At 52.0% G+C, this 16,010-nt stretch overlaps 1 protein-coding gene across 1 annotated transcript in view; it reads left to right on the forward strand.

Moving 5' to 3' along the window:
• The window catches only part of INPP5D (inositol polyphosphate-5-phosphatase D), a 114,144-nt gene extending 98,665 nt beyond the window's left edge, over positions 1–15,479 (forward strand). The window contains exons 22-27 of the mRNA XM_010948173.3: positions 1,148–1,235; positions 4,124–4,273; positions 6,354–6,450; positions 8,345–8,611; positions 12,682–13,303; positions 14,284–15,479. Of these exons, the coding sequence (XP_010946475.3) occupies positions 1,148–1,235; positions 4,124–4,273; positions 6,354–6,450; positions 8,345–8,611; positions 12,682–13,303; positions 14,284–14,286 (1,227 nt within the window). The 3' untranslated portion in view covers positions 14,287–15,479. The remainder of the gene's footprint in view (positions 1–1,147; positions 1,236–4,123; positions 4,274–6,353; positions 6,451–8,344; positions 8,612–12,681; positions 13,304–14,283) is intronic.
• Positions 15,480–16,010: the final 531 nt, after the last annotated feature.

Consider the following 16,010-nt stretch of genomic DNA (forward strand, 5'->3'; position numbering starts at 1 on the left):
CTCCCTCCCTGCCACCTCCATCCTCACACGTTCTCTGTCCACATATTCGCCTCCCGCTCCCACCACTGCCTGGAAAGAGGGGGTCTCCCTCCTGCACCTGCAGTACCTGGGCTCCAGCTCACCTCAAGCCAGTGGTCACTACGAGTCAGTGAACCCAGTGTTCGGTGCAGCAATGGAACCTCAAAACGGTCCAGAGCTCCCACTTCAATTTCTAGCCATTTGTTCTGGAACTTTCTGAATGGAGATAGAGTCCATCCTGTCAGTCAGCATGGCACCCAGAGGCCTATCGGTATCTGGATGGGAAGGAAGGGCGCAGCCTCTGACCTTTTTATTAGGCCCACCTGTGTTGGGGTCAGCATGAGGAACAGCCTTAAGTTGTAAAAAGTCACAGTGGTAGCCAGCACGTGGGAGCGAGTGCACCACAAAGCCCCTCCCTGCGCTTGCCAAGGTGCCCTGCCCCGGAGACACGGGTTCACCCTGCACCCAGAGCCTGTGCCCAAGCCAGACCAGCAGGGGGTCAGAGACAGGCTGGAATTCGGGGTCTGTGCCCATCCCTCAATGCCCTCTAGCAACCCCCGGGACTCTCCAGGCCCTTCCCCGGGGGCTCCACGGCAGGTGGGCACAGGCCTCCTCCAGCCCTGATGGAGGGTGGGCCCTGTAGTACCCTCTTCAATGCAGCCTCCATCCTGGGAGCACGCCGAGCAGAGGACTCCACCCTGCTGGGGGGGCCTGGGGTGGGGAGTGGGGTGAGTTCAGACCTGGTTCCTGGTCCCACTAGCGTTTGTGTATCAGCCTGGCCCCACCGCCTTGATCCTGAGGTGTGCAGAGGAGGGGGAGGGAGGGCAGGGAGGCAGTGGGGGTGAGGCATGTTTGGGGTCAGATCCTCTCCCTGGGGTCCGGGGTGCAGTGTGATGGGGTTGGGGGGGCAGGAAAGGAGGTTAACCCCACCCTGCTGGGTAGGGTGGGTGTGTGGGTTCCTTTCCTGCTCTCTTGGGTAAGAAAAGCAGAGATTCGAATTTATTTAAAAAGAACATCTATGGTCCTTTTTTCCCAAGCATTCCCCTCATCTGGGCTGGCAGCCCTCCCCCACCTGTCCCCCACCTGTCCCCCACCTGTCAACTGTAACCCTGCACCTTTCTCTCTGCAGCTGAAGCCCATTATCTCCGACCCCGAGTACCTGCTGGACCAGCACATCTTGATTAGCATTAAGTCCTCCGACAGCGACGAATCCTACGGTAGGGGTCCTGGGGCAGGTGGTGCAGGTATCACACCTGCCGAAAGCGGCAGCCTCTGATGTGAGGGAGGCAGTGACATCTCCTTCCTCAAACGCTCACCTACCGCTCCGCTCCCCATTGCAGTGCTGCCAGGGGGATGGTTACTGGAGAGTCATCCCTCCCACCCCCTCTGGCTCCTGCAGTGAGGGCCAGCGACCACACACCTCCCCTATCTGTTGAGCCTTTTCCATGTCAGGTTTGTGCTGCATGCTTGCAAGTATTATTTCATTTATCCTGACATGACCTTATGAAGCAGATACAATTCTCTCAACTAGATGAGTAAACTGAGGCTCAGAACGGTGAAGTGACTCGCCCAAGTCACACAAGTAGTAACTGGCTGAGCCCAAATTTGAACCCAGGTCCGCCTGGCATTGCTCAATGCCCAGGCCAGGCAGGCTTGTGGAGGAGGCCTGTAGCCCCACCAATCGTCCTACGAGAGAGACACCATCTTCTGCAACATCTTCTTTAGCCTATCCTTGGCTCCAGCCCAACGTCAGGTTTGCCCTTGCACTTGGTGCTTTCCGCGTGGCTAGAGCGTGGAGTGAGGAGGGCAGGAGGCCAGAGAGAGGCTGGAGGTGGAGCCAGAGCAGCAGCTCCATTCCAGCCAGGCCTTCGGTAAATACCCTATCCTGGGGCCAGGAGGGAGCCATGGACGAGTCAAGACAGTAGCATGATAGGCTTTGCATCTTAGAAACACGTGTTTGCAACAATCAAGATGAGAGAGCCAGAAAGAAAGTGGTGACGGTAAAAAAAAAATTTTAAAAGGAGAGACGGGTTGAAATTGAGAGGGACTGAGAAGGGCAATTGTTTGACCAGGGAATTGGTGGAAGAAGGGAGTTGAGGATGGCCCTGCGCTTGTGGTTTGAGTTACTGGGCTAACATTTCTGTTTCCTGAACTGGGTCAGCTGTGGTGAGGAGCAGGCAAAGGAGCCTAAAAAGGCTCAGCCAGAGAAGTGGGAGGAAAGCCAAAGGCTGGGGTGGGGACACCGTCAGAGGAGGCTCAAGAAGAGGGCGCAGTTATGATAGCAAATGTGGCCCAGAGATCCAACCGGATAAAGACCAGTGTTCTGTAGATGGAGGGGCTTGGGGACCACCTGTGGACTTCGGAGATGAGGAGGTGAGGGCATGAGGCAGCCCAGGTTGTGCACCTGGGTCCCGGGAGGTTGTCTGTTTCCAGTGGAAGGAATTGAAAGGTGGTTAATGCTGACTGGTGAAGCCGAGAAACAGGAGGCTACAGACATGGAGGATGCCCGTGTGTGTCTGTCACCCACTGTGCAGGCTCTGCTCAGAGCCCTGGGATGTAGGTACCATCACCACCCTTGTTGCAGAGGTGAGGAAATGAAGTGACTTGTCCAGGGTCACACAGCCATGGAGTGACTTTGACAAGCTGCTGTGTGACCTTGGACTTGAACCCAGGCAGCCCAGTTACCATATTAGGCCCTTCACCCTCACCAGAGCAGTCCTGGAAGAGGGTCCCTGAGCCAGGGCTGGGGCAGGCAGAGCTGGAGGAGCGAGATGAGGTGAGGAGAAAGAATCCTTGCGGGTGCCGGAGTGTTGGAAGGTTTGGTGGCAGGAAATGGGAACACAGGTCTGATGGTTCCCTTTTCTTCTCAAATGCTGTATTCCTCCTGTTTCTTCCACGTGGTATTTGTACAAACAGCATATCATGCTAATAACGAAAAAAAAAAAGCATCCAGTGGTCTCGTTCCCCACTAAGGTGATCGTTTTTATTTTGCTTTCACACTCCCACGTTCATACATAAACTTTTATTTGAATAACTGTCACAAAGATAGCATGTATATTCTGCTTTCCTTACCTGGTATTAGATAATATATCTTTTTCATGATCCTCCTACACATCTTCATGATGGTTGCTTTAAATGTCTTCACAATATTCCATGGACTTACTGTATCCTCACTTTTTAAAGTCCTTCCTGCTACTGTTGAGGCTCTGCAGGCTCTTTTGTTAGTGTTATCAGTGATGCTGAGATGACCTCTTCACAGACATTTTTTATTCTTCGTTGGCTACATTTGTTATTCTCTTTGATCATCTCTTTAGCATAAATCCCCACATTTTCTGGGTAAACTGACTACTGGGAAGGCTCCGTCTTGCCTTGCTGACCTCGCCATGTCCAAGAGGACAGGTGTTTCCCGGCCCTTGCTGGCACTGGGTGCTCTTGGCTTCCTTCTACTCTGTGCTAATTTCATGTCTGTAGGAGAGTCCCTTAGTGCTGCCTTAATTTGCATTTTTGGTGGCTCGAAGACTGAACTAGTTTCCTTTTTTTTTTTTAAATTAACCAGCCATACTTCTTTTTGAGGGAAATGTCTGCTGGGTTACCTGCCCATGTATCTGCTGGAGGTTTGATTTTGAAGAGTTCCTCATGGAGTTCAGATAAAACACTCTCTGTGTGAAGCCGGCTGCTGCCATTAGCCCCAGTCAGCCTCCTTTCCGTTTTTGTTTTTTAATCTGTGCAGGAGTTTAAAACGTTTGTATCCTCTTATCTGTCAGTCTTGTTTTCTCATTTCTCGCACTGTTTCAGACCTTGGGGTTATCATTGCCTCCAGCAATCAGATTAGTATTTAATTCTGTTTCTGATGGGTTTTCTGTGATTTAGTTTTTTTCACATTCGCTAATCTGCATAGAGTTCATTTTGCTGTGAGGTTTGAGATGTTCTCCCCAAACTGCTGAGGAATTGTTCTGAAAGGTTTGTTTGATAATCTCTGCCTTGGCCATTGCTGTGAAGGATCACCTGTGAGTGAGGGAGCTAAGTCCCCAGGCCAAATGAGTGGTGTTTCTCCCATGAAATGGGGGGAATTCTCGACATGACTGCTGTCCCCCCACCTCCCCAGGCGAGGGCTGCATTGCTTTGCGGCTAGAGGCCACGGAAACGCAGCTCCCCATCTACACGCCTCTCACCCACCACGGAGAGATGATGGGTCACTTCCAGGGGGAGATTAAGCTGCAGACCTCCCAAGGCAAGACGAGGGAGAAGCTCTATGGTAAGTGGGCACGGCCCCTCCCCGCTCCCTCTTCAGCGCTGCTGGGTTGGGGGCAGGAATGAAATATTCCCTCTGCTGTGGCGTTAGAGGGGAATCCAGCATCGGAAGGGATCTCAGAGACGAACTGGCCCAACCCTTAGCAGATTCAGGAATTTCCCTACAGAACCGCACACCCCACAGCCAGAAATCACCCTTCCCTGACCTCAGTCAACTTACATCTTTAAGGATATGATGCTTGCGAATTTTCCAGGTCCTCTGCTCTCACCTTAAGTCTTTTAGGCCTTGTCACTCCCTGTTAGCACCTCCACCAGAAGGACTACATTACACAGTTGACCTGCCTATCACTGACTGGCCCTTTCCAGGCCACGGAGACTGAAGCTGTGGCTGCAGTTGAGATTGGAATTGCCCATGTGGTCCCTGTTCTTCCTCGTGGCCATACGATGGGCATCATATATACACACATACCCTGGCACGTATCTACATCCTGCCCTCGTGGTACCCACCCAGGGTTTCTGTACCTTCTGTATAGCTTTCACACACCACATACATCTGGAAGCCCCATATCTCATCTTGAGCACTTTTCTTTGGCTTTTCCTACCTTAGTGACCAGCCACCCTCCAAAGCAGCAGCATCCCTTGGCCTTCTTCTCCTTGGCAGAGTCCCCTAGCACCTCTTTGAACTTGAACTCAGTCTTTCGGTCCCGCTCAACACCACTTGCTTACTTTGGCTGGCCTTTGGGAGGGTGCGTTTCTTGGGACTCTCAGCAGTGACACCAATGCAGCCACGCTTGTAAACAGATACTCACCACAGGCATTTCCTTGCCCCATGTGAAATGCCAGCCTCGGGGAGCCAGCCCCTATCTGTCCCCAGAGGAGACCCTACTGATTTCCACTAGCTAATTTCAGATGCTACATCTCTTGGATGAGAATTGTCACTGCTCCATTGTGAGAGTATTGAAATGTGGCCAAGAAGTGCTCATAACATAGGGAGAACTCAAGGAAGTCTACAGACAGAAATTTGTAATTTTCTCTGAATTGTGCATCCATTTTTGAAACCTGGAAATTAACCTGTGTCCTTCTCAATAGTCTCCATCATGTGAAAACTTCCCTGCTTGAAAAAATAAAACATTTGAGAGGCACAGAGCTCCTCAAAATTTGTTAATCAAGTTTTTTTTCCTTTTCACACAGGCAACAGGTCATTTTTTTCCTTTTCCTCTTTGCTTTAATTCTTGCTCAAAAGCAAATAACAATGCCTAAAACATCTTGGGTTTTCATTTTATACATGATGTGTGAAATGGTCATCTTATAATATCATCTTGATTATCTCTCACAATAGCTCTGAGAGCTGGATGTTAGCCTTGTTTGGTAGGTGGGCACAGAGAGGTTAAGTCGCTGGCTGGAGGTCACACACTGAGTAAGTAGCTGGCCCAAGGGGAAAGTCCAGGTTCAGCCACTGCTAAGCTTCGTGTCTTCATAAATGTGACAGGGTCCTGCCTCTCATGTGAACAGTGAGACAGTAAGACTCACTGCAAGTGGACAGTCTGGCGCCCCTGCTCCTGGGAAGGCTCTGGGCCATCGAGGGTGCCGCCTCCCCGGGATGCAGCTCCTCGTTCTGCCCTCTGGGAGCTCCTTTCTCTAGCAGGATCTAGACCTGAGGGGGCTTGGCACCCTTGCAACTGGAAACCAGAATCAGATATGAAGACAGGGTCCCAGTTCCCCATGAAGCTCGTGAATAGGTTGGCTTTGGGCACCAGATACTCCAATAGAGCCACCTTGTTATATTTGTTTTATTCAGAGCTACTAAGAGATAGTTGCCTGTTTTACCCCTTGCTGACACAAACAAGTGAAAATGTCACATGAAATGACAACTCTCGGTCATACACACCAACTCTCCTCCCTCCAGAGCCACAGCAGGCATAACTAATCAATCACCAGCCTCACATGAGGCCTCAGAATCTTGCTTAGCCCCTTCCTCAGGCAGCCATTATTCACTGTCTAGCTTCAGCAAGCCAGTGGAAATCTCAGCCCAAACTCTGGGGGCTGGGCCCCTCACATGATCTTTCCTGGCCCTTTTTTTGCAGACTTTGTGAAGACAGAGCGGGATGAGTCCATTGGGCCCAAGTCCCTGAAGAGCCTCACCAGCCACGACCCCATGAAGCAGTGGGAGCCTGTCAACAGGTAGAGCTGGGGTGGGCGGCTTCACTACAAACAAGCGTGGCTTTGCAGACCCAGGACCCAGGAGAGGGGACATGGAGCAGAGAGAACGCAAGGCCTGAGGGGGAAAGAAAGCTCCGGGCTGGAGAGGCGCTGTTCCGGCTCCGAAGCTTCTGACCACAAACCCCGGGCTCTGGGGAGGCTGGTGTGATTGTGACAAGGCCAGGGAGACTCTTCTCTGTTGCAGAGTTCAGTTCAGTTCAAGAGACACTGGCTGAACACCTATTATGTGTCAGCTTCTAGAGAAACCAAGGCTCATTAGGTGCAGTCTCTGCCTTAGGAACTCACAGCCTACTAGAAAGATGCCCAGTCCAGGAGGAAGCGACTGCAGAGATGATAGCATGGAACAGTCGTCCTATTTCCTGTGGACCGGGGACATCAGCAGTCATGGCTCCATGTCCAAAAGCCCCGTCCTGTTACTAAGGGGTAAAATCATTGGAGGAAAATGCACACGGGTTGCTCCTGGCAGAGCCTGGGCTGGGAAGAATCTGGACATCAAGAGTCTGCATCACTAGGGGCCAGCGTCACCTCAGCTCATTGATGCAGTCTTAAGTTCCAGAATCAAGCCAGCAAGGGTTGTCATGGTCTCCAGACCAGCTCACCTGCCAAGGGGACAAAGCAGTGCCAGGCAGCCAAGCAAAATTCTAGAAGCTGCGGCAGAGCCCAGCTTACTCCCCGCCTCCTTTCAGCCCCCACTACCTGTCCTTCCCCCCCACCTCCCCCCACATGCACAGCAACTCCCACCTCCAGCCCTTCCCCAGTCCACTTCCAACTTCTGATAGTTGTAGCCGTGGGCATTAAAGTATCCCTTTCAGTCTTTTTCTCCTACTACCATCCCCTCAACAAAGGCATCCCAGCTCTCAAATGTCTGCTTAACTCCAGTATCAGGACCAGTGTAGGTCAACCAGTTATTTCCCATTTGACTAGTATTAGAATTTACACTTACTTCTTAAGTAGGTATGAACTGATGGGAGTGCGGTATGCCCAGAACCAGGCTGGCTGAGCAGATGGGAGCTGGGGAGCATTTGTTACAACCTGTATACTCAGTCTGCTCTCCCGAGAGCACTGTCTCACAAGGAAGGATGGCACTTCTGTCACCGAGAGGCAGCACAGTGGTGTCTCAGGGTTACCTCACTAGGTCTGGCCATCCCTTGACTGCTTTAGGCTAACTCCCCCACAGTAGAGGCTCCAGCCTTGACTTCTGTGACCTCCACACTCATCTTTCCCAAGGCCTGCATGGCTGTGTTCATTCTGATGCTTCACAAACATGCAAGCCAACTGGCTCCATCTTCCGCCCCCACCGTCTGCCCCAACGATCGCTTGTCCACAGCAGCCCCCTCATTCCATTCTCACCTCTTGCTCACAGGCCTTCAGACTGTTCCTGGAATGGGTCATCCCCCTTGTACCACAGGGCCTTTGCACTTACTCTTATCACTGTCTCCTCTCCCTCCCTTCAGACAGGCCCTGTCTGGCCGCCCTGTGCCCAGGCGGTCCCAACCATGTGCTAGTCTGTCTCTGCCCCTTTAATTACTCTCAGTCAGACTTTGCAGGGTATAAATATGTGATCTCTGTCACTGAGCTTGTTCTGTTTGTCTCTCCCATCATATGTTGGTTCCACAAGAACAGAGACTGTGGCTGTCTCATTTACAACCAAATTTCCTCCTTTTGGCCCTAGTGTTACTAGGCACTCAGTAACCACTTTGTTGTATGAATGAAAGAATGAATGAATGCACTACCCCAGAAGTGAAGGAATTAAGGAGAGCCTGAGGAACCCTGAGGGACATCAGAGGACACTGTCCTCAGGCTGGTGCTGACCTGGAGGAGCCCTGAGGTATGACTTTGTGTGTCTGCCCCTCAGGGTCCCTCCATGTGGTGGCTCCAGCATCACTGAAATCATCAACCCCAACTACATGGGGGTTGGGCCCTTTGGGCACATGAAGCAGAACCTGTCCCCTGACCAACAGCCCACTGCCTGGAGCTATGAACAGCCATTCAAGGACTCCTCCCTGGGGCCTGGAAGGGGAGAGAGCCCTCCGACCCCACCCTCCCAGCCGCCCATATCACCGAAGAAGTTTTCATCATCCACAGCAACCCGAGGCCCCTGCCCCAGGACGCAGGAGTCAAGGTGAGTCCTCTTCACCAAGACCTCTCCCTTCCCTGGGTTTTCACCACCAGGAATCCTGCTTAGAAGAGAAGCCGTGTGAGGGCAGGGATGTGTGTCTGCTTGGGTCACTGACTCATCCTCGGGGCCTGGAACACAGTAGGCACTTGAGAAATGCTTGTGGAATCTCCAATTCCTACCCTTGAAAGGTTTTATAAAAATAGGATAAAACATTTTAAACATACTGCCAAAGAAAAACACACTCCTGTAAAACGACATTCATTGAAAAACACATTTCTATAAGCAGTGAACCTCATCCATCGCCCACTCCCTGGAGGGCCCAGGGGACCAGAGGTGGGAATTTCCACGTAGGAGTCCCTCCCCAGCTCCGAGTTCCCCTGTCTCTCCTCAACCACGAAGGTTGCTGTTCCCATGTGCATCTTTCCGGTCTCTTCTGTTAAGACCGATTAGAAAAAGCAGGGACTGGGAATTCCAAAGGGGAGGAGAGCAGCCAGCCTGCAGGGAGGGAGGGGATCTGGCTGTGAAACTTCAGGGAAAACCCAGCCGTTAGAGAAAGCTGACCCGCGTCTAGAATTGGTCCAGGCTGTACGTGCTCAGAGGATGGGAGCCGGGGAGTAGCCTGGCCTGGGCAGCCACTTCTGATCAGTGGTGCCTTAACCAAGCAGCCCCATGCCTGAGTGTCTTGTGGAAACGCAGGATTATTGGTAGCCTTTTGTGCTCCTAGTAACCATAGAGCAGACAGAAATTAAAGGTACAGATCTTAATTAACAATGATTGAAGATGTGCAAAGTACCATTAGCATTTTCTTCCTTTGGGGGCTGCCTGTACTGTTTATAAGGACTTCAGAGCATCACTCAGGGCCTGTCTTCCCCTCTCTGATCCTCTGTTCCTCACGGCATTTTCTGTGTGTGTGAAGAGCCGGGGAAGGGCATGTTGTCAAACACCACTCCCCTCACCTCCCGCCACTTCCAGCCCTCCCGAGGCTGGCCTGGCTGGGGTTTCCTCTGGATTGAAAGTTTACAATTTTCTGTCTTAAGTTTTTTCTCTTAAAAAAAAAAAAATTGGACAGATGAAGGGAGGGACAGAGGGAGGGAGGAGGATGGGACAGCACAAGACCTGCCCTCAAGCTCAGCCCTGTCTCTGTACCTCCAGTTTTCAGAACTTGTTAATGTTGTGGACTCTGGTCTTTCCATAAGAAATATCAGAGAGGGAGAAACAGCCTCAGTTTTCTCCCCTGGATAAATGAGGACAAAAGCCACCGTACGGTGGGTGCTGAGGCACCTTTTTGGCAAAGGTCTTCTTTTTGGCGACCCCGGGGAAAGGAGCTGTAAACAACCACAAAGAAGAAGGGGACCGTTTAAGTGAAATGTTTTAAGTTCCCAAAGTAAATGTCCCTTTGTGCCTAATAACTTGGAACACAGCACACAGCTTGGAACCAGGTGGGGAGCTGTTTCCTCCAGTTTCATGGGTCACAGCTTTAGAATGGGGACAGCTCCCAGGCGTGGGTGCTGCCAGCTTCTTGCCTCTAATCACCTCATTTCTGAGGTGTGAGCTTAGAACCCACGCTGCAGCCCTCTTTGCTGCTCCCAACCCCCTACTCGGCCTGAATGAAGACTGTGGAAAAGTGGGTGTCACCAGTCCGCCCTGCAACCAAGTAGGGTGACCAGACGTCCTGGTTTGCCCAAGACTGTCCTCTTTTTTGCAGTAAGAATCCCATGTCCAAGGCACTGCTTGAATCTTCGGCAAACCAGGGCGACTGGTCCCCCTGAACTGAAGTCGTGTGGTTAGAAAGGGGGCCTTGCTCAGACCCTACTCAGTGTTTCACTTTTATAGGAAAGAGCAGACTCTGGAGTCTGAGGAGTGCATTTGGCCACAGGAATAGACTCTGTGCCCTGGGCGTGGGTCCCCGTACTCCACCCCCGTGGCTGCTGTGAGAGCGGGTTTTCCCATCTCCCTCACCCCTACCAAGCCTTCCCCACTCTGAGAGGGACAGCAGCCCCCTCCTCAAGGGAAGACTTGACTTGCCCCATCTCCCTGCTCCTTCCCCAGGGGTGCGAGCTTTGCAGTCACCAGAAGGCTTGCATCCAGGATCCTCTTCCAGGCCCTGCCCTGCATTCTCTGAGGCGAGCCCCTCCTCGCTCAGTCTTTGAGGGTGGGCTTCAGGGGAAGGCGATGCGTTTTTCTTTTCTCCTTGCCTCTTCATCAGAACTTCTGGGCAATGCCGCTTTCACACTCCTGCCCCCGCCTCCCTGGGCCGACATATGGCAAAGGTCTTTGAGGACTGAGGGGCAGTGTAGAGGATGGCCCGTGGTGGACAGGTACCTTCCAAAGTCTTTGTTTAAGGCCCTGACATTTCTGGTTATGCAATTGCTTCCAGATCTTTCCAAAGAGTAATGAGCAAAACACCAAGTCTACAGTCTGGGGCCCCCTTTGGCATGTCCCTGAGGCTAGCCTCCTCGACACCTCACATCATCTCAGCTCACTGGCACCTGTGTAAGGATGACATCTCGCCTTTGTCCCCTGCCCACACCTCCTCCCCCAAAGAGTCCATTAGCCTTGGCTGTCCGGCACCTTTGAGCAGCGTCTCAGCACACACTCCATCAGGAAGAGGCATCAGGGCCTCAACAGTTCAGTGTGTTTTCCAAGGGACCCACATTTTCTTCATAACAGCTTCCTTATTTTGCAGGAAAACAGAACCCAAAACACTCCCCTGGGAGAGTGTGCCGTTGGCCAGAAAGTAAAATGTGTTCCCATTCTTGGTTCTCATAATTTGCTCAGCAGGAAATCACCTCCAGTAAGAGCAGTAATAAATCAGGAAACAGACAAACAAAGGAAGCTCTCACCTACTTTGGGTACAGCATGGAGCTCCTTCTCCAACCATGAGTCAAACAGGCCTATTTTCTTGCTAATGGCTTGTTTCTCCAATGCATCTCTCCAGGTTGCTTCTGATTTTCAACATGAACGCCACTTTTCCCTTCTTACTCTGAGTGAGGACACGAAGGAGATCACACTTTCCAGGGAGAGGAGTTTATTCAGAGGAAAGAATACTGTGTTAATAGGGACCGTCAGCCCCCTGAGCATAGATTTTGTCTGGTTCATGGTGACCTCCTGTGCCTGGGGCAGTGTCTCATGCTCGGGGGGCTCCTACACATGTGTTAAATGGCGCTCCTTGACCTGGGACCCTCAAGCAGCATAGGTGGTCACTGAGCAGGTGGTCTGGTTGCCTGCAAAGCTTCTGTTCCCCTGAGGGTCAGAGTAGAATTTGCTAGAGACACAGAGGAGAGGCTGCAGGATTCTTGGGGGAAGCCAGGAAGGGGGGTCTCTTAGCAGCAGTGATTGTGGTGGGGGACCAGCTATGGAGGGCAGGCGTCTCTCATGAGGATGGAGCAGGTGGGGTTTTTTTGGTATAGAGGGTGCCAAGTAAGCCCCCACATCACTTCAGTAAAGCCCCCCTTGCTCACTGATGCTCCGATGTGGACAGTTTCTCTAGTGGAAAACATCCAAGGCAAGAGCTGAGCTCACCTGTGAGATCATCAGTATCTGAGTAACACAGTACATACGCCTATCATTTTTTTAAAAGTTTTTTTTTTAATCAAGGTGAAATTCGCATAACATAAAATTAAGCATAGCATTTATTGCAGTATAGTCAGTTTACAATGTTGTCAATTTCTGGTATACAGCACAGTGTTTAGTTATATATATATTCCTTTCCATATTCTTTTTCATTATAGGCTATTAGAAGGTATTGAATAGAGTTCCCTGTGCTATATAGTGGGACCTTGTTATCTATTTTATGTATAGTAGTATCTGCAAATCCCAAACTCCTAATTTACCCCCTCCACACCCCGCCTTTTTCCCCTGGTAACCATTAAGTTTGTTTTATATATCTGTGAAGCATAGCATTTTAAAGTGAACAACTCGGTACCATTCAGTCAGTATATTCACAGTGTTGTGCAACTACCACCAGCATCTAATTCCAAACCTCCTTACTGCCCCCAAAGAAAACCCCACACGCATTAAGCAGTCATTCCCCACGGTGTTTCTTGCCTGTGTGTCCTCTTTCCCACCTCCAGGCCCGGCGACGTGGGGAAGAGCGCAGGTGAACCTTTGCTTCCCGAGGACCCGCAGCTGACCAAGCCCGAGATGTTTGAGAACCCGCTGTATGGGTCTGTGAGTTCTTTCCCCAAGCTGGTTCCCCGGAAAGAGCAGGAATCCCCCAAAATGCTGAGGAAGGAGCCCCCGCCCTGCCCGGACCCGGGAATCCTGTCGCCCAGCATCCTGCTCTCCAAAGCCCCGGAGACGGAGGGCAGCAAGGGGGCAGGCAAGCCGCCGCCCGCGCCAGTGCCCATGCCCGCGCCCTTCCTCAGCCCCACGCCCCGGCTTCGCTCCTTCACCTGCTCGTCCTCCGCCAACGAGGGCCGCCCGGCGGGCGGGGACAAGAGCCAAGCGAAGCCCAAGGCCCCCGCCGGCTCGCAGGTCCCGGTGCCAGCCAAAAGGCCCATCAAGCCTTCCAGGTCGGAACTGAGCCAGCAGCCCCCGCCCGCCCCGGGGCAGCGGCCTCCCCTCCCGGTCAAGAGCCCGGCGGTCCTGCACCTGCAGCACTCCAAGGGCCGCGACTACCGCGAGAACGCCGAGCTCCCCTACCACGCCAAGCACCGGCCCGAGGACGCGCCACTCGGCAGGGCCGCCATGCAGGTGCGCTCGGGGCGCGGGCGGGCTTGTGCGCATGCGTGGGCGCTTTGGTCCCGCCACCGTGTGCGCGTGCGTGTGATACGGGAGCACGTGGGCTGGTGTGCTTGAGAGTGTAAGAGCACCAGCGAGTCCAGGAGTACGCTCCAGTGCACGCGTGTGATTCAACCACCATGCCTAGGAGTGTGCTCGGGTGCACCTGGGCTCTCGTCCATGCAGGTGAGTGCGTGTGCATGTGTGTGATAATGAGGATGGGGCCTAGGAGTGGGTTCCAAGAAACGGTGGTTCTGGGAGCTGTGTATCAGAAATGGGGTGGAGACAGGATTTGAACCCACCTGTCCTCAAAGTCCTTGCTCCTACGTTGAAAGGGTTAAAGGACCCACTGTGGGTAAAGGCCCACAGGAATAAGGCTCCATAAATGCAAAGAGCTCAGATCCTTTATATTTCATTTTCTTTCATTATTATCATCATTACTACATTACATTACAGTGCTTTAAAATTTCCCAGTGTTTTAGAGACTTCAGACACAGTGTCCCCTTCCTTCCTATGAAACAGATTTCTTGTTTGAACAAAACTAATAGTGGTTAAGAACAGATTCTGGAGCCAGACTGTTTGCATCTTGGGTTTGCATCCCAGCCCTTCCACTTTTTGGCTCTGTGCCTCGAGCCTCAGTTTACTCATCTATAAAAAGGGGACTATCAGTGGAACCTGCCTCGTAGGTTTATAGGGAGGATTATCATTACTCTCTATATAGTAAGTATTACTACATATATCATTACTATATATTCCTATGCATACATATATATGTGTATATCAGAATATAGGTCAGAACATATGTAAGTACTGAGAACAGTGTGTTGGCTCTCTTCAGCACTGCGTTAAAGGAGCCCTGATGTAACTCATAACCTGCAGGGACATCGGGACCTCTAGTTAAATCTGGCCTGGAGAGAATGCAGCGCTGACTGTCTTCTGTTCTTGTTCCGCAGTGAAGCCCCCGGTGAGCTGCCAGCGAGATGGGAGCTCAGAGGAGCAGCAGGAAGCCGCTGAGACCCTGTCTCGGGACCCCCTGTGTGTTCCTCCTACCAAGCTTCCTCTGCAGGGCTTTGTGACTTTCAGGAGAGGGCCTAGTTTCTGTGCGGTTGGCAGAGCGCACTGGCTGCGAAACTTGGCACCAAGTGCTGAGGTTAGAAGAAAAAGCTCACCCAACAGACAACAGACAACCCACACACCTGGGCCCCCAGCTTGATCTTGGTACTTGGAACCCAAGAGCTTTGTTCCGGTCGCCATTTTGAAGAAAGGAACTAAAGCGCTGATTTGTGGGTAGAGATATAAATAATAATAATAATATTAATAATAATAATGGCTACATGTATGGAACACTCACCATGTGCCAGGTACCGTGCTGAGTGCTTTACAAACATTGTCAGTTGAGTCTTCTTCAGCCAACCAAAACCACATTCCCAGACCCTCCGGTTCAAAACAGTATGTCCTGAGTGGTTTGGACAAAGCATTAAAAATCAAGGCCAGTGCCCCCCTGGAGTGAGACAGGCCTTGACCTCTAGGGAGCTGAGGAGAGGGTGGTTAATTTAGGGTACAGTGAACCTGGCCTTGTCTAGCTTCAGTGATACAAACTGCGTTAGCTAAAGCCATGAGAGTCTGGCAGCGCTGGCGTGGAGAGCTGGGACCTCTCCGGGTCCTCTCAGTTCTTTAGTCGAAAGAAGAAGGAAAGCAGCTCTTACTCTCCAGTAGAGAGGACTGATGATGCCAGGCTGGTGCCAGGTCCCCCGTGCCCTCTTCCAGACAGGCAGCCACCTCCAGGCCATGGGATGAGCCACACTCTCTAAGCTTTAGCTCCTTATGCTGATGCAAGAGTCCTTGCCGTTCATTGCCCCTAAAAGCCAGTTCTCCCGCCTGGCTGCTGGGGAGGGCAGGCCTCTCCGTTTCCTGCTCCCAAAACGGTGCCACCTTTTCTTTCCGAACTCCGTGGCTTTCAGCCCTGCTTCTTGGTTACTAGGAAACTAGATTGGTGATGTCTTTTCTTGTGTTGCTTTTTGACATAACGGAATTAATGTAGGAAACCAAATGCAGAAGTGTGTGTGTGAGTGCAAGAGAAATGGGTACGCACCCCACATCCCCATATGTGTCAGTTTGCGTGACCAATAAATTGTGCCTTTCTCACTTAGCTCCCATCTGCGTGGCGTATTTTCCTGACATTCAGCCACAGTCTTGCTTCTAGGCTGTCGGGGCTGCGGAGCAGCAGCCCGGGGAGGGGAAGGTGTCAAGGTTCACGGTAGAGATGGGCCAGCATTGCCCTGACCGAGGGAACTCCACAGAATGAGTCTGAAGCTGGGCATGGACCAGGAACAGCAGGAGACGTCACACATCATCATGGGACTCCAGGCATCCTGCAGCCACCCAACTTCCACTAGCATTGTCCCATAGCTGCCACCACCGCCTGCTGTCCAGCAGACACAAGACACTTATAAGTGTTTGTTGCTAAGCTCCAAAGACAATAAATACATGTGAATGATCACCAGGTCGTGGGCCTCCAGCTCACCATGTTCAGGGCAGCTTGCGCGGCTCATGGGTCAGGGATCAGCACCCAGCCCAGAAGGCAGATGTGGGTGCCGCTTGCCCCACCCCTTTACAGGGTGCCTTGGCCTGGGCTGCTGCTCCCACTACCTCAAGGTACTTGGCCTCTGGCTCACTGACA

Source organism: Camelus bactrianus, chromosome 5 (genome assembly GCF_048773025.1).
Source record: "Camelus bactrianus isolate YW-2024 breed Bactrian camel chromosome 5, ASM4877302v1, whole genome shotgun sequence".
In the NCBI taxonomy this organism is placed as follows: domain Eukaryota; kingdom Metazoa; phylum Chordata; class Mammalia; order Artiodactyla; family Camelidae; genus Camelus; species Camelus bactrianus.